Source organism: Emydura macquarii, unplaced genomic scaffold (genome assembly GCF_026122565.2).
Source record: "Emydura macquarii macquarii isolate MOO-44397 ecotype Brisbane River unplaced genomic scaffold, CSIRO-AGI_Emac_v2 contig_1253, whole genome shotgun sequence".
NCBI classification, from domain to species: Eukaryota; Metazoa; Chordata; order Testudines; family Chelidae; genus Emydura; species Emydura macquarii.
This window is the reverse complement of record NW_027131390.1, coordinates 75,143,261-75,169,583: the sequence shown is the minus strand read 5'-3', so window position 1 is coordinate 75,169,583 and position 26,323 is coordinate 75,143,261. Positions and strand designations below refer to the sequence as shown.

The 26,323-nt window shown below is 36.4% G+C and overlaps 1 protein-coding gene and 1 long non-coding RNA gene across 4 annotated transcripts in view; one reads left to right on the top strand and one right to left on the bottom strand.

Moving 5' to 3' along the window:
* The window catches only part of DYNC1I2 (dynein cytoplasmic 1 intermediate chain 2), a 40,786-nt gene that overhangs the window by 6,889 nt on the left and 7,574 nt on the right, over window positions 1-26,323 (top strand). For 2 of the 3 annotated variants that reach the window (XM_067549252.1, XM_067549253.1), the window contains exons 4-10: window positions 5,956-6,046; window positions 9,758-9,817; window positions 11,206-11,321; window positions 24,388-24,477; window positions 24,745-24,907; window positions 25,004-25,103; window positions 25,586-25,711. In XM_067549252.1, the coding sequence (XP_067405353.1) occupies window positions 5,956-6,046; window positions 9,758-9,817; window positions 11,206-11,321; window positions 24,388-24,477; window positions 24,745-24,907; window positions 25,004-25,103; window positions 25,586-25,711 (746 nt within the window). The remainder of the gene's footprint in view (window positions 1-5,955; window positions 6,047-9,757; window positions 9,818-11,205; window positions 11,322-24,387; window positions 24,478-24,744; window positions 24,908-25,003; window positions 25,104-25,585; window positions 25,712-26,323) is intronic. The other variant, XM_067549254.1, reaches the window with a different exon arrangement.
* LOC137153657 (uncharacterized) overlaps window positions 16,335-26,323 on the bottom strand; it is a 28,039-nt gene continuing 18,050 nt past the window's right edge. Inside the window, exons 2-4 of the long non-coding RNA XR_010919867.1 lie at window positions 24,305-24,435; window positions 19,768-19,960; window positions 16,335-16,673 (exon numbers count right to left, since the gene is read on the bottom strand). This is a non-coding gene — a long non-coding RNA (uncharacterized lncRNA). The remainder of the gene's footprint in view (window positions 16,674-19,767; window positions 19,961-24,304; window positions 24,436-26,323) is intronic.

The window sequence follows — 26,323 nt, the reverse complement described above, 5'->3', positions numbered from 1 at the left end:
ACTTTCAGTGGCTACATTTAACTTCAAGCAGAAGCTTTGATCAAGCTCTAAGTCAGGTTATGTTTCTTCAAAGGAAAAAGTTATACTGGAAAAATTGATAGAGTAAATGTATTGATATGGTCTTCCCTTTCTGTAGACTTTCAACGAGGTGGTTTTCTTATACCAGATTGTTGCCTTATTGATTTGATATATGGGATTTCACTTTTAAGAACTGATTCTCTAATGCTGTTTTTTTTAAATACCATCATATCTTTGATGTAAGAAGCCGTACTTACTTAGTGAAACACAAAACTGCTTTAAGAAATCATTATAATTTTACCTTCTAACAATCAAGATTAGTCCAAATAAGGATGCCTAGCTCATAAAATAATTATATATGCATTAAATAGGCATTGTCCCCACTAAGGGGGAGACTTCCTTCTTGGAATGAGGTGCTCCACAGGGGGGCACTGTAGTATCACAGACTAAACTCGAGACTGGTTTAGAAATAATACACTTTGTGCCAGTCAAATGGATCCCTTGCACAAATCTGTTTCTCAATTGTCCTCTGATCTGCTTTTCCTACTAGCCTGCTTATTACCTAGGAATAATGTGCAAGTTTTAGTCTAGTAACATAGAACTTAAAGAGATTAGGCCTCAGACCTCTTCACTGCATGTTACTATTTATAGCATTGATTATGAATAAAGTACTGTAGATGGAGATTTAGTAAATCATTGTTTTACATGACAATATGTTTACTAGATACATATGGCTACTACAAGTTGCCTTTTGGTAAATCAGTATAAAAGGACTTATTTTTGTGAATCCCTTGCATTTTTTGCCTAATTATAGTCTTTCTTCTACACTTCTTTATAATATAGTATTTTATATCTGCTTTTACCACAGATGTATTGAAGAGTTCTAAATGTAATATCCTCTGCAAGAAAAGAGGTTTTTTGGGAGGAGCAAATTTAGGTATTTTTTTGTTTGGCAGAACATCAGAAATAAGAATTATTTTCCAAAACCATGAATTAGATCTACCATTTAATTTGGTAATGAGAATCTACTTCTTTAACATATACATGTTGTTGTACTAAAGATAAACCACTCAGCTATGCTGCATATAGCAGTTGTTGCAGAAAATGCAAACCTCATACAAATGCTAATAAACTGGGAGGCATAGAGTATGTACTCACTGTGGCACTAGTCTTTCCTTTCCACCTATATAGTGCTGTCTCTCAAAAAAATATTCTGGTGCAAATAGACTAGAATAAAGAGAGAATTTTCATTAAATACTTGTGTGATAGTCTGTTGAACAAGAGATTCCTAAAAAGCACTTTAAATTTAGTATTAGAGGGTCAGATTCTGTCCTGACTCTCACTTCATATAGTTTCAATGTCTCTGACAGGGTTGCACGGAGTGTACATTGGGGCAGAATTTGGTGTAGAAAATCAGGGAACCTTCAAAGGATTGTTTCCATTGGCTAATTATTTTTGTGGCAATGATCATAGCATCACAGAAATATAGGACTGGAAGGGACCTCGATAGGTCATCTCGTCCAGTCCCCTGCAGTGAGACAGGACTAAGTATTACCTAGGCCATCCCTGACAGGTTTTTGTCTGACCTGTTCTTAAAAATCTCCGTTGATGGAGAGTCCACAACCTCCCTGGATAATTTGTTCCAGTTCTTAACTGCTCTTACTCTTAGGAAGTTTTTTCTAATGTTCCTTGCTGTGATTTAAGCCTAATTACTTCTTAAACTGTTCTCCTTATTCACGGAGGACAGGACATCACCCTCCTTTTTGTAAGCACCTTTTACATACTTGAAGATGGTTGTACCCCCCCACCTCCAGCAGTCTTCTCTTCACTAAACTAAACAAACTCAGATTTTTTTTTTCAACCTTTTCTCATAGGTCATGTTTTCTAGACCTTCAATCATTTTTGTTGCTCTCCTCTGGACTTTCTCCAATTAGTCCACATCTTTCCTGAAGTGTGGTGCCCAGATCTGAGCACAATACTCCAATTGAGGTCTTATCAGTGCTGAATAGAGTGGAAGAATTATGTGTTGGGTCTTGCCTACAACACTCTTTCTAATACATCTCAGAATCACGTTCGATTATTTTGCAACAGTATTCCATTGTTGATTCTCATTTAGCTTGTGCTCCACTATAACACCCCCCCCCCCGATCCTTTTCTTTGATACTCTTTCCTAGGCAGTCACTTCCCATTTTGTATTTCTGCAAATGATTTTTTTTTCCTCCCTACATGTAGTACTTTGCATTTGTCCTTGCTGAATTTCATCCTATTTATTTCAGACCATTTCTCCAGTTTCAGATCATTTTGAATTATAATCCTGTCCTCCAAACATTTGCAGCTCCTTCCATCTTGGTATCATCTGCAAATGTTATAAGTATACTCTCTATGCTGTTACCTAAATTGTTTATGAAGATAGTGAATTTAACTGCTCCAAGGACAGATTGCTGAGGGACCCCACTCTCTATGTCCTTCCAGCTTGATAGAACCAGTGATAAGTACTCTGAGTTGTGCACTTACCTTTCAGCTGGTTCTTCATGTAGGCTATATTTCCCTAGTTTGATTATGAAAAGAGTATGCAAGATAGTACCGTAAACTTTGAGATATCACATCTACTGCCGCTACCCTATCCACAAGACTTATTTCAAAGAAGGATATTGGGTTGGTATGACAGGATTTGTTCTTGACAAATCCATGTTGACTGTTACGTATCATCATATTTTCTTCTAAATGCTTATAAACTGATGATTATTTGCTTCATAACTTTCCAGATACCGAAGTAAAGTTGGTTGTCTTTGTTCCCCCTTTTAAAGATAGGTACTATATTTGCCTTTTTCCAATCCTCTGGGATTTCTCCCATCCTCCATGAGTTCCCAAAGATAATTGCTAATGGCTCAGAGATCTCTTCAGTCACTTCCTTAAGTATTCTAGGATGTGTTTCATCAGGCCCTGCCAACTTGAAGATATCTAATTTGTCTAAGGGTACGTCTTCACTGACGGCGGTGAATTTGCCACCATCAGACTGATCTATCCAGATCGATTAAGCGGTCAGTGAAGATCCACTCAATCGATCCGGAAGTTGACTTGTTAAAACCACCCCCTCAAGTGCACAACAAAAGTTAAGAAGTCAATGGGCGTTATGCAAGCTACTGTGAGTAGCTTGCGTAACTCCCGTTGACTGCCCCCGAACTTTAAGGTAAGTGTAGACCAGGCCTAAGTAATTCTCAACCTGTTCTTTCCCTATTTCAGCCTCAGATCCTAGCCTGTTTACACTGATGTTCTCTGTTAGTTGTCCAATCACTGCTAAGCTTTTTGGTGAAAACTGAAATAAAAAAGCTTCATCCATTGCTGCATTTTCTGTTAGTCTTTCCCTCCTCATTGAGTAATGGGCCTATTCTATCCTTGGTCTTCCTCTTGCTTCTAATGGGGTAATAGTCAGAGGGCCAGCTGATCCTCAGCAATTCCTCCATAATGTCGCAAATACAGGCCACTGCAGGCAATGCGCACACACAGCCCAGCATGCCAGGTCAGGCCGGCAGATGAATGCCTCAGACCCCCTTAGAGGAGTCACCAACCACCACTACCCTTCGTTTCCTCTCTGGAGTGGTGGCCACATTCCTTCCAGGCTTGAGGGTACGTGGCTTCTGCTCCTCTAGCTTTGGGGAAGATTCCTCATAGCCAGAGTAGCAAACTGGTTTTTATCTCTATGGAGGGTGGGTTGGGAGCAGAATTAGCCAGCAGCCAGCTTCCTCCCTGTGAAGGAGCTGTTTTCCTCCTCCCCTGGTAGTGCTACTGCAGTCCTCTCCAGCTGGATTGCTTCCTCAACTTTGGTGGTCTCCATGTGTGTATTTTTGATGAATCCTCACTTGCAAGGATGCTCATCAGCCTAACCATCTCCTCCTGTAGCTCTCCCACCTGCTTCTTGAGGGATTCTACCAACTGGAACCTCTCTCACTGCATGGTCTCATTTCCTGGCTTTCTATGATAGGGACTGCAGGCCACAGTCTCTGCAAATCCACACCATGGGTAGAGGCATCCATGATTGGGTTCTCTGTCTGGACACAGGAGCAATATTGTCATTGGTGATAATGGCCTTTTTGAACCATGCCCCCTTGTTAACACACAGGAAAAAGGTGATCAAGAATTATCATGAGTGATTCAGGATCAAAGGACAGGAGGCTAGAGCCTTGCTAATACCTACTCAACTAGCAGGCCTCTGGTCCCCACTCCCACACAGTCCCCAAACACACAGTCCCCTATAGACCTCACTGTACACTTTAAGCAAGCCAAAAGAAAAACCGAACAGAAACAAGCTCACTCACCCCAAGAATTAGTTTTCACTCTTTCAGCAGGGGGATCTCCCTCTGACTCAGGAAACAGTAGTTATGTTTTTTTGGTTTTCTTTTTCTTATTGCTACTCTTACCTTTTTGATTTTGTGTATTTGACTCTTACCTGATCTATGAAGTTGTGTACAGTAAGCAGCTGCACCCAGGGGAGAGAAATCCTGGAAAGTCAGTCACTTGTCCTCATCTTTTCTTCCATTGGATTTTTTTTGGGGGGAGTGCAGGTTGTGGGGGGGGGGCACTTCTTTACTTTGAAGGATACATACAGTTTTAAGTTGCAGTATACCTAAGTATTTTTAGATTTGGCTCTGTGATATTTAATGTCATAGTTTAGTATTAAATATTTAGAGCTCAATCACTTGATTTCACATTATACACAGTGTGAGCTAAGTTGATAGTCTAAGCATTGTGATCACTTAACTCTGTTTTCAGGTGTTAACTGTTTAATTTAGTGAAAGCAGAATGAGTTTTCAGTCATGCTTGTATGTTTTTATGTTAATTATCTTCTTTAGTTGAAGAAGTTCGTGATAAAGTCATGCAGTACTAAAATAGGGGGCATAGGCAGTCATTCTATAAATTATCCAGCAGATGGCAGTGACTACCCAGTAAAAGTACACCTGTAAAAGAAGTGCTATCTAACAACTTTTTAACAGTAATTTTTCCCTGTTTTGATTTTAAAAAACAAAACAAAATTCTCCCAGTGTAGGGGAGAACCTTTTGTATTGAGTGTATTTGTGTTGCTGAAAAATAAAACGTAAAAAAAAAAAAAAAAATTTGAGGCACTATTAGGCTGTCAAAAAGGCTGGGTTAGACCATTCTTACAAATCATAATTTCTAGAGTGGGGAAAGGAACACTGCAACAGTTTGGTATGGTATTTAAGTTGCATGATGTCACTCTTCATTATGCATCAGTTCCCAAAAGCATGTTGCTTTTTAAATTTTGTTTGAAATCTTCACCCAAAATGCTAGAAACTTTTAAAGGAGATATTTTAAATAACAGCATTATATTTAATAAAGCTGTCAGCTCCAGGATAGCAGCTAATTTTAAAAAAAGTGTTAATTACTAATATCTGGTAAAATAACAATGTTACGGGTTAAAATTTATTCTATGGCAAAAAAAATTGTTGCTGTTGTAATTGAAGCAAAGGCAAATTTAGCTGAATTTAAATAGTGTTTTTTACAGTCTGTTTAATCCATGAAAACAGTTTTTAATGCATTTGGAAATGACAAATTGTAAGGAAAATTGTCTCCTTTGAAAGTTGGTGGCAGCATTTTGTGGAAATTGAGGTGTGTGTTTTGTTTTGTTTTTTGTTTTTTTTAAAGAAGATCCACAAGTCATTTTCTCCTAGGTGTCTTTTTTTTTTTTTTTTTAAATATATATATCCCAACTGCATTAAATGCCAAAGACTTGCATGAGTCTCCAGCATGAGATGTTAACATTGTCTTTTCCCCTCTCTTTCTTTTATTCATTTCATCCATGTATTTTTTGTTCACCATCACTTTTTTTAAATACTTCATGTTAAATTAATTTGGAAACATCCTAAGCTGTGCAACCTCTACGAGTAGTAACAGCGGATACCTGTCTGTTTCACTATTTAGTCCCTCCTCCTATGTCTCCATCTTCCAAATCTGTGAGTACTCCAAGTGAAGCTGGAAGCCAAGACTCTGGTGATGGTGCCGTTGGACCTCGGTATGGTAACTTTCTTAAAACGTTAGATTATTAAAACATTGTTAGAAATGTTTGTAGCTTGAGGAGTTCTCTAAAATAATACTGAGTTAGTGTTAACAGACACTAACAAATTTTAAAAATCAGATTTTAAGATAAAATGCATAACGTCTCTTGTTCTAAAGCAATTCATGTTTTTAACACTATTATGTAAAACCATTGTATCCTCTGATTCAGATAATTATCTTGGAATATATTTTATTTAAATACAGAAGCTGCAAGTAAAATGAAACTTTGAATTCCTTTTTAACATTAGAGAACCAGATATGTTTGTTACTATTGGACCAATAGTTCAAAGTGGGTAGGGGGAGGGCAGTTAGGTGGGAGGAAGGGGAATGTTATATCAAAGGATTTTTTCACTGCCATATCAAGTGCACTCTCTTCAGATAGTAGGAAAAGTCTCATTAATAATTTGCTCAGAAAATCTATTAATTGACAAAGATGAAAATATTAGGCCATCGTCAAATAAGTTTTTAAAACTTATCAGTGTTCATTTATATTGTGCACTAGCTTCTTGTTAAAACATAATTATCCTCTAGATTGCATATGAGGTTGGTTGGTTTTTTTGCACTTTCTGGAAAAAGTTTAAATAAGATTTAAGTTGTTTGTGCATCTGATAAATGTTATAGCATACTCATGTCTTTTCCACATACTTATGTTGTGGCTGATATCATTCTCATATTTTGCATACCCCATGCTTTGAAGAATGATTTGCTTGCATCCCATTTATATATAGTTGTTAATATTATTACTAGCCATCCCAACTGTAAAAACCATGGGATTATTTTCATAACCGGTTAGTAGCATAAACAAAGTTTAGATTGTTGCTAAAAAGTAAGTAATAAGCAAAAACAGGAGAATGCAACACATGACTAACATAGAGACACATTGCTTTCCTGATTGCTCTTGCATACTATACCTATTGAATGCAGCTTTGTTAATATTTCATTCAGTCTGTGTGGATCAAGCTCACTTGATATGTAATAAAATATCCAATAATATTGCTCTTTCATTTAGTAACGGCCAGACTTTAAGTAGTACAGTCCACATGTGACATGAGATCTGTGAATTGTTTGTATCATAATCCATTGGGTGTGGGTGTTGGTTCTCCGTTAGCATTGTTTTAATCTAAAATATTTGAAGAATACATTCCTTTTATCTGTAATATGGAATGGTGAATGGTGTATGAAATATGTTTGATATGACAAACTTCACATGTACATTTAGGGTGAATTCATCTCAAACTAATGAAAATATTGTCTTCACCATTGTATATTCTGCATATACAATTGCATAAAGGTATGTCATAAATGTAATGTAAGTACAGGTCTTTGAAAACTCTTGAGAAAAAATAATACCTTGTACTTCTGTAATTTCATCCACACATCTCAAAGTGCCCTACACATTAGGCTTCACAGCAATTTACAGAGTTTGGAAGTGCAGCAATTTTCCCATCTCACAGATGAGGGAAACTGAGGTTTAGATAAATTAATTTGCTCAAGATCAAATAGTGAGTCAGTGGTAGAAAAGGAATAGAACAGTGGTTCTCAACTGGGGTACGCAAACCCCTGGGGGTACTCAGAGGTCTTCCAGGGGGTACATCAATTTGTCTAAATATTTGCCTAGTTCTACAATAGCTACATAAAAAGCACCAGTGAAGTCAGTACAAACTAACATTTCAGTACATAGAACAGTATAAACAAGTCATATGAAATTTAAGTACAATATTTATATACCAATTGATTTATTTTATAATTGTATAGTAAAAATGAGAAAATAAGCAATTTTTCAGTAATAGTATGCTGTGGCACTCTTTTGCATTTTTATGTCTGATTTTTGTAAGCAAATAATTTTTCAGTAAGGTGAAACTTGGGATATGCAAAACAAATCAGACTCCTGAAAGGGGTACAGTAGTCTGGAAAGGTTGAGAACCACTAGAATAACTTAGTACATTACATTGGGAGTCAGGAGATCCAACCACCAGACAATACTTTCAGAATGCCATCTTGGTTTCAGAAGAGCATCTCTGGTAAAATATAATCCAACAGATAGTGTAGAGAGAATCTTAAAGGATATAGTATTTCTTATACCAGTGAAGAAACTATGAAGAGTGTCAGGAAGTGAGTTTGAATGACTGAGCAACCTCTAAGAAACTAGATTTTATGCAAAGCAATGTGATTAAAATTTTCTCAAGACAACTTTGAAAAGAGTGAGAGTTTGAACATATTTATCGGCTTCAGCAATCAATACATCTTTGCAAAACTCGGATGGCATGTTTTATATGGGAGAGGGAAGGAGAAAGTTACTAAGAAAATTTAGCAGTGCATTCAAAGCAATTTATTTTGGACACATGGGAGGTACTGTCCATGTATTTGCAAGTAATACATAGACAATTTTCCAATGACTTGGAAAACGATTGTCCATACTTTCAGACAGTAAAACCAATAGCTTTGCATTTCTAATTAAACCATTAATTAAAGGTTGGTACCCTTTTAACCAATACTTGCCACTAGAACAACCTAGTACATAATTAAAGGTACATAAAATTTAATTTAATATTTTCACCGCATTGTATTAAACTATTGGGAGCAACTTTACATCTCTCTAGGAACTCTCTAGTTACACTAGAAAATAATTTCAGTCTTCCTAAAATAATCATACAGGAAAACCTTTTATTGACTTAGCATACTAACATATTGCATGTTCTTTATTTTTCAGCTTCTGTTACAAAATAATAGTAAAATTCTCTACAAAGTATGGTAGCGTATACAAGCTTACTGAAAGCAGATGTTCTGCTGCTAATATTTCACATGTGTTTGTTTGAAATTGCTGCTTTATGCCCTGGTAGAGTTAGAAGTAGACTCCAACACTAGATGTAGATTTCTCCTCCTCCCCCCGCCAAGACTACACTATAAAGCAGGACCTGTTTTACATAAGTGACCTGTAGCAGATCCATTCCACTTCTTATTCCTATATACTGTGCTGAATATTCACTATATTGAAACATTTTGTTAATATAAAGCCCACTGTTTTCTATCTTAAATTGAATATCTTTAAATGGCTTTAAATCGGATGCCATTTGTAAGCCCAAGGCAATGCTTAACCCATAATTACAGCAGTGTCACATCTTGGAAACTCTAGTAGTTCTGTATCCCAGTGGAAATGCATTTTGCTTCTCTACCAAAAGTTTCATGTGTTGACTCATTTCCTTTACCTATATGACAATTTCCTGCACATATTTAATGCTTTGGGCAATATTGTAATACGTTAACAAACCTGACTTCATATGACATAATTAAATTTGTATAGCTTTAAAACGAAGTTTAAAGTTAAACAGTTCCTAAACTGTTTCTAATGGACTTTTGTTCATTTGGCTTTTTTTTTAAAGACTACTGTTTTTAGCTATTCTGCAATGCTTTAATTTCTCATCTTTGAAAGAACTGAATGTCTCTATTTGCTCTGAATATGTTTGCATTTAACTGTTTTATACTTATTGCATGTATTGTAGCTTTGAATGGTCACTGAATTTCTACTAACTGATGTTACATTTTTTCTTTTAAACAATGAAATAACTATAAACTTACAATAGCTTTAACATTTCATAGTGTGTATTTGCTTCACTAATCTCTGGCCTCTTTTGCTAATGCTGCATGGTGGTTCAACCTACGGTATCAGGACACTGCATTGGGATACCGATCCATCAGTTCTTCAGCTCCACTCTGATTCCGACTTGGGGTATTTCATAGATTTTTATGTTCCCTCTTTTGTGTATTTATAAATATAAAATCAAATATAATATATCTATCTCCAATATGAGAGTTCTTTTTTTTTAAATGAACTTTAAGTTACAGTTAAGGGAACGCAAGTTCTGAAAGTAAGCAAAGTTCATGCTGTCCTGGGGTTTAGTGGTCTATAGTGGGCAACTTCAGTCTTACTGTGACTGCAAGTTATCATTTTTTCCAGCAATATCTCTTGCTCTCTTTAGCATCATTTTTTATCTACGTCTTTCTTGGAAAGACAACTATAAAATGTCATCTTGAAATAAAATAACTACACATTTAAATATGTACAAAATGTGTTTAGTATAAGAAAAGATGGGAACTTATTGTTTTGTGGCTAATATACCATGAAGTCTGTTACAATGGTAATCTTTCTTCATTAAGACCCACATCATGTCATACAATTGTGATTGCCTTCCAAAAATTAAAAAAGAAAGAACGTTAGACTTTTTCCTTGACCCTATTTATTTTGTAATAGATTTTTTTAAGTGTGGGAAGAGATGATCGAAGGATTAGTTATAATGTACTGATTTTTATTGCTGGATTATTGGAATAGTGGTTAATATACATATTGAAGTTAATAGGAGTTTTATATAAAAATTCTCCTGGGATGGGTCTGTCTTGCAATATGTCATGTAATTTTTCGTGTGTGTATGTTGTATAATGCAGTTAGACCCATTTCGTCTCTATATTATAAATAAGCTCTTGTTCTTGATTTTTCATGTTAAATCTTTATTTTTAAGCTCTTCAGTATTCTGTTCCAGGATATTATACTACTGTTTGGGAACAGACTTACAGTTCTAAATCATAAATAATAGATTTGGGAGAAGTAAGGAAATGGTCAGCATATTTAAATGGGCCAGGAAACCCACATTAATTTCACAATAATTAAAGTTTTGCAAGCTATGCAGTCTTGGAACCCTGGTCCTGCAAATATCTTTCATGGGAGTAGGGCCATACCATTGAAAAGAATGGTACTGCTCATATGAGTTACCTTTGTAAGACAGGCCCTTTAGCCAGTGGAAAAAGAGCTTTGTCATACATTAAGATTTATCAAGCCTTGAAAAATACTTTTGTGTAAAGTCAAGAAATCCAGGTATCTTTGCTTTTTTCTTTTTCTTTTAGTCTGTATGTATAAGCCAGCCATCTTTTTTAAAAAGAAAGTTAGTATATCATTAACATACATTCAGATGTAGCATCCTTTGCATTTAAGCTTGATTTTTGTTGTGTGGAGTAGGATGATGGGCTTGTATATCACTGCAGACAATCTGAAATTATTTATAACCTAGTTGTGATTGTATTAAAAATACCAATTGTTCTAATGTCTCTATTCATTTTATTTAGACGTGGGCCTATTAAACTTGGAATGGCTAAAATTACACAAGTTGACTTTCCTCCTCGAGAAATCGTTACATACACAAAGGAGACTCAAACACCAGTTATGACTCAACCAAAGGAAGGTGAAAGTTAACTTATCTACTATTGCATGTATTTTTTTTCTGATTATTAAAGTATATCAAGATTATTCTAGAAGGACAGATTGAGATCAATCGTTTCTACCTAATGTTTTATATTTTACAAAATGAATAGTGTTTCAGAGCTGGACTTGGTAAAGTGTAGGTTATCCATGGGATGTCTGGTATAATGCATAAGTCCATATACATCTTTTAAAGAATGTAATTCTGCATTTTGTTAATAATTAAAGGAAACCTATTAAGCACTTGTATTTTCCTCTCCCAAATACAAAGTTTTCCTAGAAGACTTCCTACATTTATTTGCTTAACCAGCATTAAGTCTACAATGCAGAATGTGTTCTGTGCACATTAAGGTAACAGAATCAATTTATTTGAAGGCTTATGTATTCCTAAGCCATTTGTGGCATGCTGCGATCACTAGTAGTTAATAGGGAAAAATGCCACTCTCAAAGACTTGTATTTGTATAAAATGAATTTTATGTATAGGGACATAGACTTCCATTGATGAGAATAGGAGTTGCATATGCTAATCACAGGCTGTGTTTGATTCTTAATTTATGGCACAAACTGGAAAGAGTTGGAAATTTCAAAGTTAAGGCTTCAGTTGTAATTCGCTCTCTTTGCAGGAAAGAGATGGTTTTTAAAAGAAGAATAATGGGTTAATACACTTGCTTTTAACCTTTAGAGACCTGAGAATTAGGTCACATGTGTGACTGCCTGCCTGATCTCTGATGAGTAGCAAATTCACTGTGAGAATATAAATTAAGAGCTTAGAGTTTCAACTTCAGTTTTGTATTTCTTTGCTTTGTTGGGGTTTGTGTTTAATTTTCGGGCATCTTCTTAAGGAAATATAGATAAAAGCTATGGACAATATGTTAATTTATTCGGATAAATTTATATTTTGTAAGATTTAGTTCTTAAATCTTAGCATTTAAGAAACAAGTGTAATCTCTGAAAAGGTGCGATGCAAATTTATAACACTCGGACTTGCATCAGTACACTATCACTTGTTAAACATTGACAGTGGGTTATGTTGAAGCCACTCATTTTAGAAGCACAGCTATATAGAAGAGAAATGTGATTTGCTTTTTCTCAGTACTAGCTCTCTGTTGAAAAAGGAGTTTTTCTTTCCCCCCATGTAGGGGAATCCAATACATGTTTAAAACATATACCTAATAGGGCAGGTTTCTAAACTTTATTACTTGATAAGCCAGAGTAGAAAAGAATACTTTTTTCTTCTGTATTTAAATTATTTGTTTTTTATTTCCCCACAAAAAAAATATAGACCTAGTGTTTGAGATTACAAATTATTTTATTTACCTGACAAATTGGAATATGTACTAATATTTCAATGAAACATACTTATTGTGTATTGGTCCAACATTATAGATAAAGCAGTTTTCTTCTGAACAAGCTTTCTACCCCTTCATACGTGTGGGTTTTTAAAAATACTTACGAGGTCAGAGGCTTTTCTGTAGTTTTCTTTTCTGTTTTTATATGATGGCTTCTACTTGGAGCACTGGCCAAAATGGAGGCTGAATGCTTATTTATCAAGCTACCTGTGCAAGGGTACATCAGTAGTGACATCAAAGGAATCACATTGTTCTTCAGGAGCTCATCACTTCATGAAAAAGCTGCTTTGCACTTCAACTGTTCTTTATTTTGGAAGTCTTCTCAATTCTGCTTCTGAGAGCTTGCATTAGCAAGTACCATATAGCTGTGCATTCACATTCTTCATGTATTGTGTTGGGCATGGTATCTGCTGTCTGTTTCAAACTCTTCCACTCTCCTTCCATCATGTAATTCAGTGTTTGTGTGATCGCACTTGGGTGGCATCTCAGAATTTTTCAGTGTTTCCTTAAAGAATCTTTTTGTCTGAAAAAACAGGAATTCATTGCCTAAATTGTGCGTAGGAGAGTTTACTTTTTAGAGAATACAAAAACTAAGTCTGCTAAAGGTCGAGAGTCTCTTTCCTTAACGTGATGTTGCTGCAAATCTAGTATAGGTTGAGGGAAAATAATGAACAGATAAAATTTAGCCCTTGGATTGCATTTTTCTTCCAAGTATTTTACTAAGCCTGCCAAGATGTCTGACAGTAAGTAGATATCCCTATTTTATAGATGAGGGAACTGAGTCAGAGGTTAAGTGACTGTTCTGTTCTTTGTTTCTCTGTGGCCTCCAAAGTCATGGAGCTTGTATTAGAATTCCTGATTTTTCTGGTTACCTGTGCTCAAACAAGTTCTAGTATTACAAAATGATTGTATACCATTTTATTTTAGAAATTTGGGTGGGGAAGGGTGTTTAAAACTAGTAACTTACATGATAAACTGGGAACTGAATCAATTGGACTCAGAATTCAATCTGAAAATCCCACTTCAGTCCATAATGTACACTTTTAAGGTTGATTAACACTCAAATTCTGTACCCTCATTGACTCTCCTGAAGATAACCCACTACTTTGCCTAGGAAGTTCTCTGTACCATAGCTATGCAATGCTGCTCCTTCCATCCATTTGTATATCCAGACCACTGAATGACAGAGAGTGGTAGAACATGCATTGAAAGTACAACTGGCTATGTCTGTCAATCTTCCCATATATGTAGTCTAGAAGAAGGCAGTTTAGGTTTTTCAAAGATTAAACTTAAAACATTTTAAAGGAAGACTAACTTGAAATGTGAATTTAAAACACTTAAAATAGTTCAAAGTCCTAAAACTTCCCCTTAATTCTTCTGCATGTTTTGGTGGTTTTATAGTCACATTTTTTCCAATTTTCACAAAAGTCTTTCTTTTCCCTATTGCTATGAGATCCACACAGACAGTGAAAGCTGACTATGGACAAAGTTAAACTGAAATTTTTTTCTATAACCTTTCAGTGATACTATGTTATATGTAACAGTAGTAGGTAAGAATATTGGACAAAAGTGTATTTAAATTGACAATATTCCCTTAAATGTATTTTTGGCGATAGGTATCAATATAAAGGTTATTTCTATGTTGGGCTACCTTTCATGCAATTTTGGGAAAGTCCAAAACAGCATTTTCTAATGCAGGAGTCCCAAAACTGTGGGGCATGCCCTCCTGGGGGTGGGGGGGCTTGGTAGGGCCTGGGCCAGCCTCCACGGGGGAGGGTGGGGAGGGAGTGCCACCCAGCCCTGCTCTGCCCCAAGCTCCGGCCTCCTGCTCCCAGCCCTGGGCTGGCCTGCAGCCTCCGCCCATGGTCCTGGTTCCCAGCTCCGGGGGGGAGGAGGGGAGGTCAGCATGGAGAGGAGTAAGGGGGGGGGCATGATGTAAAAAATGTAGGGACCACTGTCCTAATGGAAAGACTGCAAATGTTAAATGTGAGGTTCTTGGCTGTTTCATTATTTCCATTGTGGTATGCAATGTTGTAGCTATGTTGGTCCTGGGATATTAAAGATGCAAGATGGGGGAGGTAATATCCTTTATTAGACCAGCTTCTGTTGGTGAGAGACAAGCTTTCTAGTTTACACAGACTTGAAGAAGAACTCTGTATAAGCTTGAAAGCTCATATCTCTCACCAACAGAAGTTGGTCCAATAAAGGATATTACCTCACCATCTTGTCCCATTATTTCCAGAAAGCTTCTGGCTAGTAGCGATTTGGCAAGGAGGAGAGGGAGTAGAAATCAGTTCCAGGAAACAAAATTGCCACACATTAATTTTAATCTAACAAGGCAATCTTAGTAGCCCACCTATAACCATTTCAAAACCTAAGTGAGCTACCAAAGTTCTCATTGTCTTCCCTCTTTCTCTTCCTTTGTCAGTGTTTCTCCCTTTTTTGCTTTGCCTCTTTTTTCCTCCCTTTTCTTCCTTCTTTCAGGTCCACCCTGGAAGGTGGAGAGTTAGCACTTGGGTTGTGTGCTGAAGTGCCTACTATGTGTGAAATTGCTTGGGATTGCATGATCCTGGTTAGTTTCACTCTCACCAGTATGGTGTAGTTAAAGAGTTTTAGTTCAGGAGTGAGACAATGAACTGTCTGCCTCCAAGTGATGATTACCAGAACCCTTCCCTTGGAAGTGATAAGTTGGGATGGGTGGGGTGCAAGCAAACCTAAAAGTTCTTTGCTTTGTGTCCACTTTAATTGCATTGTACATCTGCTGGTTTTGTGTCTGTGCGTATCATGTGACTTTACACTTGAATTAAGAAATGGGACTGACTTAAATGTGCTTTGAAGCCTAAATGTCTTTTTCATATGACTTCTTTCCAAATATATCTTTAATAAATAACTTGGAATTATGCTTACACCTCTTAATATGGGGGCTACAAATAACACAACAGTCAAAGTGAAATTGCAAGTGAACTGGAGTCTTGAAATGTGGGAAGCTATGGTCACGGAAAAAACTATCTAAAATATTTAAGAGGATACAGACAAATAAGTACTCCTGATTACTGTGCCAGTGAGACTGGAACAGCTTTAGTTCATGTATACCTTTCCAATGAATCTCTAGTCTAAGTTGTATTTAGTTAAGGAATTTCTAGTTGACAGTGTATAAAGTAAGTAGCAAGACTGTAAGAAATATACGTAAAAGCTTGTTCTGTTTATCCATAGGTTAACCTGACGTTACATAGAACAACAGAAAATATACTGTATACTGGAAACCACAATGACAAAAATGTGTATTGGAATCTCCTTTAGTTGTATAATCAAACTGTTTGTATTAGAAGAGCTGACTATACAGTGAAGGCAATCACTTCATAATTAGGGTTGTAACTGAATTTCCATTTATAAGACTAATTTTGGCAGCTCCCTCATAAAAATCCACAAATCAGATCCAGAGCTGAGGTCAGTTTTTCTACAAAATGTAAGGTGAATTGGACACAGATACTCAATTATGACATCCTAAAAAGTATTTAAAAACACTTTTTGAACTTCATTTAACATTTGTTTTTTCCTCCCAAATCCTCTGTCCTCCCCCACCCTCTCTGTCTCTCCCCCCCCCCCCCCAAAAAAAAAAAAAAAAAAAGACTATAAAGAGGCAGCCTTACTGGACTCTTCCAGCTGTTCCCTAGGTGCTTGACTTTGGCAGGAAAGCAATCAGAGACAGTTCGTTCATTCAGCCTTATTCTTTAAACTTATAGAATGTACAGCAGGATATCTGTATTTTTTAACTAAGTATTTTACAATGTTTTTTGCACATATTATTTGAAGTTGCATACCTTTTCAGTGGATGACTTACAATCTCGGGTCTCTTCAGAAAGGCTGAAGCCTAGTTTCTCCTCTTTAAGCACTCTGGTGTGGTATCAAGGTTGATAAAATGGTTGACTGAGTTTTAAGGATATTTAAGTACCTTTCATTTTGAACATCAAACTTTAAATTATACCTGAAATGATAATAGGTGATGATGGGTTGAAAAGGCAGCACTTCTCTGAACAATGCCCAGTACCGAAATTAAGACAGGAAATGAAGAACATCTTATCCTATACGAGAATTTAGGTTGAACTACTCAACTGAAATTTGTCTAAGAGCGTGTCTCGACTGCAGACTGTAAATCGACTTTCACCTGCCGAATTTTAGAAGTTGCAGGAGCATGATCACATCCCGCTCCTTGCGCTGGGCTCTTGCGTCCCCACTCGCCACACTTCGGTCAACGTTCAAAGCAGTGCACCATGGGTAGCTATCCCACAGTGCAACTAGCTGCAAAGGCTTTTGGGAAGCTTGTTGTCCTTCCATGATGCAGTGTGCTCCCTCTCTCCCTCCCTTCTCCCAAAAAAACTACAAACACTTTGTTGTGCTGTTTTTCTATGCCATGCACACAACGTTGCTGGAGAGACATGGAGCCCGCTCACTATCCCACTATCATTGTGAGCATCACAAATACCTCACAGCTTATCCTGCAGTATTTTCAAAGGCGAGAGAGGAGCCACAGCATGGAAAATAGCGATGTTACTGAGGCTGCCCTGCTACAAGCCATAGAGTGGAACATTTCCTGTTTGTTGCAGGCTGTCACACACCATCTTCAGTGCGTGGAGCGCCAGTTCTGGTCCCGAGAAACAAGCACAGATTGGTGGGATCGTGTTGTTATTAAGGTGTGGGATGATGGGCAATGGCAGCAAAACTTACATATGCGAAAGGCCACTTTTTTTGAACTTTGCTTGGAGCTGTCCCCAGCCCTGTAAGTGGCGTTACATCGACCTCCATTGCCAGTGTAGACCAGGCTTAAGACACCAGGGCTAAATGAGGACCTTGATTTTTACATCTCATCTGTAAGACAGCACAGTGCCTCTTTATGTCGTGCCCCCGCAATTGGCCCAGTGCTGGCTCAGATGGAAGAGTACCATATACTGAATCATGACTTTAGACCTTTTCTCATTTTGCTGGAAAGTCTTCCGTCCAAGCACTAGCTGGTCTCCTCTATCTCACTTCTGTTGTACCAAGCCTACGTTTATGAAACGTGACCACATCCAATCCAGATGTGTTGTAGATGCAGGCATTGGAAGGTATGAAAATTGTTCAGCTATCATTGTATAGATGTATTATGATCTCTGTGTTCCTTAAAGTAGTTATGAGAAACTCAGTGTCTTGGAGAGATTGAAGTGCTTTTGCTTTTCGTCTGACACCAGAGATATAAGATGACCTCTCAATGCATGTTTTCTCAATTTTGTGACTATGATGAAATGAATAGTCTTAGAGAGATTCATGAATGAATGTTTTGCCACCTTTTTCATACATATTTTGCTGTGTTGATGGGAACATTGTCTATTCTTAATTCTTGATCCTAAAATGAAGTAAATTCAAGAAATGCTGAAACAGACCAGGATTCCAGAATACAAAATAAACTGATAAAGGACATTTACTAACTCTTACTTCAGGTTGCACCCACCAGTTGGAAATCGTGTGTGCCTAGACTCAAAACCAAATATCTATCGTTACAGATGGAAGAGAACATAGTACTTAATAAAGTGGGATCCTGATCCATGATAGGAATCCTTGGTGCTATGGTAATACAAATAATGGGGGACAGGCAACCAGACATTCTCAATGGAGGGTCTTAAGGCTCTTGAATTTGCTCCGTCTGGGTCCTTGGCTCTAGAGTGGCCTTCCTATGTTGGTCAGAAACAATCCAGGCTTTATGATGATAAATCTGTTTAAAAACATCTTTTTAAAAATAATAATAATAAAGCACATGCAGTAGTTCAATTTTTTTCATATTTGAGGGACAGATTTTCCCATAGAGACTCTTCCCAGTGCTAATTTCACACCTTCTCTGCAGCAGCTATAGTGATTATGTTCTAATTCTACTTTAGGTAATCAAAGGAGATGAGATTAAAACAAACTTGTTCCAGTGCAATGAGTATATTGTCTTGATTACATTCTCTCCTTATTTTATTTTTGTTACCTTTCCATAAGGTAGAGTGTTGAATTCATTCATTCATTCATGCTAAATCTTCTCCCGTTGCCCATCACTGCACTGACCTAATCTGTCTGGGTCACTTTATAGATTAAGGCTGTCCTCTTGTGATTTGCTACCCATCAATTTTTATGGTGTCAGCAAATTTGATCAGACATGAATTTTAATACCAGGGATACCCGTCAAAGACTTGTTATGATTCATGTGTAATCCAAACAGGAATATGCATCCAAGGGAATTCTGCTTAATGACTGATGTGTTGACAATGGAAGCTTTCTGGGACAGTAGAATCACCTCTTGTTTTAAATGCCATGTTGCACATTTGTCATGGAAGCACTTATGGAGCAGGGTTTGAGAAACACTGATTTGTTAGACATAAGATGGGATGTGGCTCACTTACTGTTGAATGTTTACATTTTGTGTGTATGTATCCTTGACTACACCCTATGTAACTGGCATTTAAACAAATTCTTAAAACTTGGTACTGTGCTGTACCAGAGCAGTACTAAATGACTGCAAAACTGAAAGGAACAGCTGAGTTTTCCCCTGCTTTGAGGGAATCTTTGGCTAACCTATGGTTTACATAGCCAGCCCATTTTGGCTTTCCCCACTCCCATCATAGGATATCTATCTGGAGCTATCTATCTATCTATTGTACAATGTGCTCAGGTGATTTTTGCCAATGTAGGGGCTGTTCATAGTAGCCATAGAACATTAGTGCAGTCTTTAGATTGGATTTAGTTGTGCCAATTCAATATGGACAGGCCCATGATTGGGGGAGATGAAAAGATGGCAAAGCACCATGTTTGCCTCTCCTTAGTCAGTTGTGCCAAACTGTACTCCAGTACAGCAGAGCATTGAAACTAGGATGTCTAGTATATTAAGAAAAATCAGGTGACTGTGTTCTCTGTAACAATCCCTCTTCTAACATCTTCCTTTCAGATACTCAGACAACTAGAACTTCATTTTCTAATGTTTATTTCTAGATGCAGGCTAACTTACAGCACTGCCTTTCATTCCATGTCTCCAAAATAAATCACAATTTTGATGTAAAGTAAAAACTCACCGTACATTCAGAAAGTAAATGGTGGAAGTGTCCAGGCTGACAAACACCTTGAAAGTTTTGCTGTTCATGTTTGTTAGGGAATTCAGAGTGATTTCCAATCAGTGAATCACTGATAAGCAGAAGAATAGAATATTGCATGAAAGCCTGAAGCGGTCATCTTTCAGTGGTACTAAAAAGTGTAGTACACTGGAGTCTGGTGAGAGAGACACACCAAGAAAAAGGCAAATGTTAACATGCAAGTATTATAAAGATGAAAATTACTAGATCTGTATAAAAGTGAAAATTAGCATAGAGCTTTAAATGATGCATTGTTAATGATAGACCCCATTTTTAGACATTCCACCTACATAAAGTTAGATGCAGTTTCTGCTTGGGACACTATTTAGTAATATATTTCTTCAAAACCAGCTGGACTTGGCTTACACTTTTGACATGTAATATACTTAAAAGCTGGGAACATCTTAATTTAAAATTATTTTATTCCTTACTCTTCTGGATTATAGAATAACTGTATTTGCAGTCTGTCTGTACAATAAAATGCATTTGTGCAAATCATATCTAATTATTTCAGGTACCTACAAATCTAATGCAGAAATATTATCTTAATCTGTTATTGGTGACTTCTAAACTGGCTTCATTATTGGTTTAAAAAATCCATAAAAATGTGTATGATGAAAATATTATTTGGTTAAGACTGATTCTTTTAACTCAGGTTTACACTAACAGTTCAGCGTGTAGGGCCATTGGCTGCTACCGTAATACAAACAACATATATAGTATTTATATACTACAACAATACTGTTTTAAAATAGCTGAGTTTTATATATGCATGTAGTTCCCAGTATGTGCTGTAAATATACAATGAAATACAGATGGAAAACGTAATATGAAGACAACTACAGCTTAACAAAAGCCACCCATTTCACAGATGATTTAACTTTGATTAACCTACTCTGCAGCAACAGATTACTCAGACAACTGGAACTTCACTCTATAGTGTTATTGCTAGGTGCAGACTAATTTACAGTGCTGCTTTTATTTCCATCTCACCAAAATACATCACAATTTTGATGTTAACTCAAAGTAAAAATTTAGTGGTTCATTAAATCTGGTTTTAGCATTCATCGATGAGATTTGTCACTTTAAAAGTAACTGTTACTTTTATGCACTCTTTACTGTTTAGTTTATAATTTTAGCTCTCCCGTCAGAAAAAAACATGGAGTTAACCACTTAGAATGTCATGAATATTCATCAATAAATTGATGTGACAAAGTCCCATTTCCAGTCTTCATGCTCCTGTACAGTTTTTTAAAGTTTTAACTGATTTATCTTCATCTTGTTAAGAAGAAAAGGTTAGCATTTAAAAAAAAAAACAGCTAGAAATTATATCTGATATATTGCTAACTTAAGTAATATAAACACCCAGCAGATAAAGTAATCAGTAATGAAGAGAGGGGAGAGACTGAGGTGGGGATGATGATTGCTTCAAAAGTTCAGTCTAAGATCATATAGCTGATATTTTTGGTGATGTGATGCATTTAGATTGTAAGTGGGTACTTAATTCATTTAAAATGGTAAACTTTTTTCAAAATTAACCTTCTTTTCACTGTGTGTTGCTAATTCATAATTATTGTATCGCCCCTCTGCAAACACTTAACACTTGGACCATTATTGTTAAAGTGAGATGGGGGTGGGGGCGAAAGAAAGGAAATATTAAAAACTTATTTCTTACCCTTCCTGTTCTTCAGGGGATTCTGTCTCTCTAGATTGTAAGTTTCTCTAGATAGGGACCATTCTTTTGTCTCTTGCAAGTGAATTGTCATTTTGTATCGTTCTAACCTTTCATGTTTTGATTCAAGATTTTTTACTAATCCATTTTATATAATATAAATAAAATAGATGCTTAATGAAAAATAACCACAATAGAATTTAGAAGGCTTGGGGAGAGGGAGGTGTTTGTACATACGTAAACCTAAAAATAGGATTGAGGCAACAGCCCTGGTACCTTAAATATGTATTGAAATAATTGCTGCTCTACTGTGTCTAGCACTCAGCTTCAGCAATAACTCATAAGCTGACAACACATACTGAGAGTAATATGAAGGAATTTGTATCTCTCTGCATAATAGACACCATCTATGCTGAAATGTTAAAAGGGAGGAGCAGTCAGCTACAGGATCTTTTTTGTAAAATATGTAGATTATGAGGTCACTTAGCACTCAAAGGCTGACCATCTGCATTTGACAGGAATTTGACTCCTGTCATTGAAAATGGTACTTAAAATCAGTGTGATGCAGCAAGGTTGGGGGGTTGGGATGCAATTTCTAATTCATGACATTTAAAGCTAGAGTAAACTGTCCAGAGCGACCAGAATCCAGCCTCTCAATTTAGGGCATTTTGTTAACTGCAGCAAGATTGCTTGGGGAAACAATTAAACATTTTTACATAATTAAATTGTCATTGTACATCAATTGTCTTGCAATTTGCTGTTCAGTCACATCTATTAAATATAAATTTATCCATATTCACACCCACAGTGACTGGACGTTAGAATTGCAGTTCGAACAGTACAGTTTAGAATTGCTACAAGTTATACAGATTTCAGATTAATAGTCTGTTGTACATGCGAATCCATCTAAAAAGGAGCAGTGTCTTTCTGTTTCTCCATGTGATTATTTTGCCCAAAAAAGCTTGCTTGCTTTTTTTTTTTTTTTTTAAGTAGCACAAAAGCTGTAATTGGCATGCTTTGTAAGGAAGTGTCAATGTGCAAGAGAGTGGAGATCACTAAGAATTCTTTTACGCGTTCTTTCCCCTTTGCACCACCGCCTCCTCAGCAGGGTCACTGAGATCACTAGCTTTTCTTGAAATGGCCATTTTCACTGGCAGGTGCATTATACCCTGTATTTTCAGATTGTTTTTCCATTCTGAATGTTTGGCAGGTTGATTGCTCTGGCTGCATTGACGGAGAAAGGGCTGACAAATGCGGTTGGGCTGGCTGAAAAGACAGTGATTACTGTTTTCCTTTGTGGCTGATTGAGGCCCTTGAAAGGAAAGATTTTAACCTTCACCATTTGGTTCAAAAGTATGAGCATATATTGAAATCATTCATGTCATTTATCCTAGTTCTGTAAACTTGTCAGAACGTAAAAATCGCTCAATTTCAAGTAATGGAGGATTGGCATACGTCATTATCATTTTGATTAAGTTGGAGTTTGTATTATTGTGAGCATTATACAGTGTCACTTAAAGCTTTCTTTCCTGCAGGTACAGTTATATTTTTATTGCCTGTACTATGGAGTTAGAAAGATTTTCAGACCTCTCTAAACCTATCACTATGTGTGTGGTTTGGCAGCTGGTATGGCCTACAAGCTGTATTTTGTTTAGAGGGTAAAGGCTTGTCTGTAGACCTCCTGGAGTGCTGGTAATTGCACAGGCTTGCCATTGGGGAAAGACATGATTGGAAGCAGTCAGGCAGAAAAATGTTGTGCCATCCCATTGCCACCTCATAGCAGAGACACACAATCCCAGCAGTACCATCTGGTTGTTGCTATCTAGTCAGCTGGCCTGGCTGCTGGGACCATGGCTTGGCAGCTGGTTCCCATCCCTTGACCACTCTTTTGTGTGTGTGTTTTTTGTTAGAGAACTTTGAACATGGGTCAGAGAAATGTCTGTGACAAACAAGTAGAGTCCCTGTTGAATACTGTCTCGTTCCTTGTGATGAAGCATGCTGTAGCCTCCTGCTGCCATTCCCTTATAGACAGATGACATAGCTGTTTAACCAATAAAAATAGTCTTTCAGAAACTTACCTTAGGAAGGAGAGGAAGAAAAGATAGGAAATGCATATTCTACAACACTAAGTAATTTAAAGTTATTTTCTGGTTTACACTATTCAAAGAATAAAATGTAGTAACGTAAAAACTGCTGTAAACCTTGTCAGTATTCCAGAACATTAACATTTTACGTTATTCATTGCAATTAGGGAAAACACATTTTGCTTTAAAATTCTCATTGCCAAACATGATACAGATAATGAGACCTGCATTTAGAATGACAGAAAAGAAAATGTAATCTCTCAGCTATTATCTTTAGCAAAATTTGCCTCTCAGAATAGCATACCGAAAGCTAATGTAAGTCATCTTTATGCCATACGAAGACCCATTAGACACTGATGGTTTCAGATCACAAGTAAGCAGCAGCTCTGTAGGCTATTTTAGACATTTGATTTTCTTTATTCTGCAGCATTAATGTGTCAGCATGTTACATAAAACTATGTGGTACTTTCATATTCTGTCTGGAATGATAAATGCTTGTAAATTTAGAGATTTCCACTGTGAATTCTCTACAATTGCTTATGTATTCTGTTTCAGTTTACACAGCTACGCAATTTGGTATGACTGTTGTATATTAAATAGTGGTGTAGATAATATTCTGATTAATGTTCTTTCACTTTAACAAAATGCTCTCCTTTTTAAGGATTAAATTGTAGAAACTGAATCAGTTTATGTAAAATTATTCCATATGCACAAATGTATTTACTTTTATATTATTTTAAACTGGATGGAACTTTTACTGTGCTCCTGTTGGACTTTTAACAATTTTGCTGTATCATTTCTCTTCAGATGATGAAGATGAAGATGATGTGGTCGTACCAAAGCCATCAATTGAACCTGAAGAAGAAAAGACATTGAAAAATGATGTAGAGGAGGAAGGTATATATAACTCACTTTAGGAGATAGTGTATGCATTGTAAAGAAAAGAGTGTTTAGTAATTTTAATGTAATAGTTTTTTAAACTGAAGTTTTGACTTTTTAGCACCTTTCTGTAAACAAATATAAATAACCATTAAAAACTATGTAAAAAATTTGTTAAAATATATGGGTGTTATGAAAATACTTTTTAATGTGAATATTTGTTTTTTCTTCATAAATGCTTTGACAAATATGAACTTTAGAAAAATCTAACCCTTTATTTTCCAGCTGCCCCTCATGAGCTTACAGAAGAGGAAAAACAACAAATTTTGCACTCTGAAGAATTTTTAAGTTTCTTTGACCATTCTACAAGGATCGTAGAAAGAGCTCTTTCTGAGCAGATTAACATTTTCTTTGACTATAGTGGAAGAGACTTGGAAGACAAAGAAGGGTAAAGTGGGAGTATTGAGTGCTTTACTGTGTTTACTATATTTGTTACTGAAAAAGTGATCTGAGATTAGTATCCTCCAATTGTCTGTCTTTACAGAGAGATTCAAGCAGGCGCTAAACTATCCTTAAACAGACAGTTTTTTGATGAACGGTGGTCAAAGCATCGCGTTGTTAGTTGTTTGGACTGGTCATCTCAGGTAAAAACACTTACTATGAGTCGTCTTTGCAGATACTTCAAGTTTTGTGCACCCATAACTTTTTTTGGAACCATTCATGCACGGTGCTTTAAATGTATTCCTTAGAGCTCTGTAATTGTTTTTATATTTTGAAAGAGGTAAGAGAAGCTAATGCAGGTGTTCTTTTAAGTGCAATCTATAAATAGAATAGAAAATGCCCAGCCGTCATAAAGGTATAGCATTAAGTCCAGAAACTAGCCTCACTTAAGTGTTTTAATTATAATGGATACAATTTACAATACATAAATACTAAATAAAACACTATCCTGTATTTTAACCCTATTTTTGAGTGAAGCTTGCGACTATATTTACTATGGTAATGAGCTCATCTAAATTTTCTATTTATGGGGCTGACTAATCCAATGGGTTAAATTTAGTTTTGTCAGTATAAGGCAGTTTGTTGATTTTGAACATTTTTTCCCCATTAACTTCTCTCTGACCAGTACCCAGAATTGCTTGTAGCCTCCTATAACAACAATGAAGATGCCCCTCATGAGCCTGATGGTGTGGCTCTTGTGTGGAATATGAAATACAAGAAAACTACCCCGGAGTATGTCTTTCACTGCCAGGTATGATGTGAGTTCCTGTCTCACCAGGCTAAAGATTTTATGTTGATTAATTTGGACAAGTGCCTTCTTTATACTTGTCAACATAATGATTTCATTGGGTTGGCATGTACTTTAACCACATGTATTTGCAAACAGATGTTGATGGCTGAAGACTTCATCAGTTTGAAAAGATTCCTCCTTTGCAGAATTTCTGACTTCATTCAGAATATTTAAACATGTCTGCAAATCTGTTGCTTAGTCTCAATTGTTAAGGCATAATGTCAGTTTTTCTTTTAAGTATGAGGGCTTTTTCAGGAATCAGGATGCAGAATGAACAGCTGACCTTAGCTCACTGAATAAAATGTACATGGCCTGAGGAATTGGCATAAAATAGATAAGTAAAAACACATGCTTCAAGTAGAAAACAGATGCAGGTTTTAAAATGGATTAGTGAAAAATAAAAATGTGCAAACCTTTTCTGTCTGACCATGCCTGCAATAACCATTTATTTTCAAAATGTTAGAATTCTGAAAAATCACTTAAAATGAATTAAAACTAGTTTGTAATCTAATGCTGTCAGATTACTGTCAAGGCATAGATTACAAAAGGTAATTATATTTTGGTTTGATACTA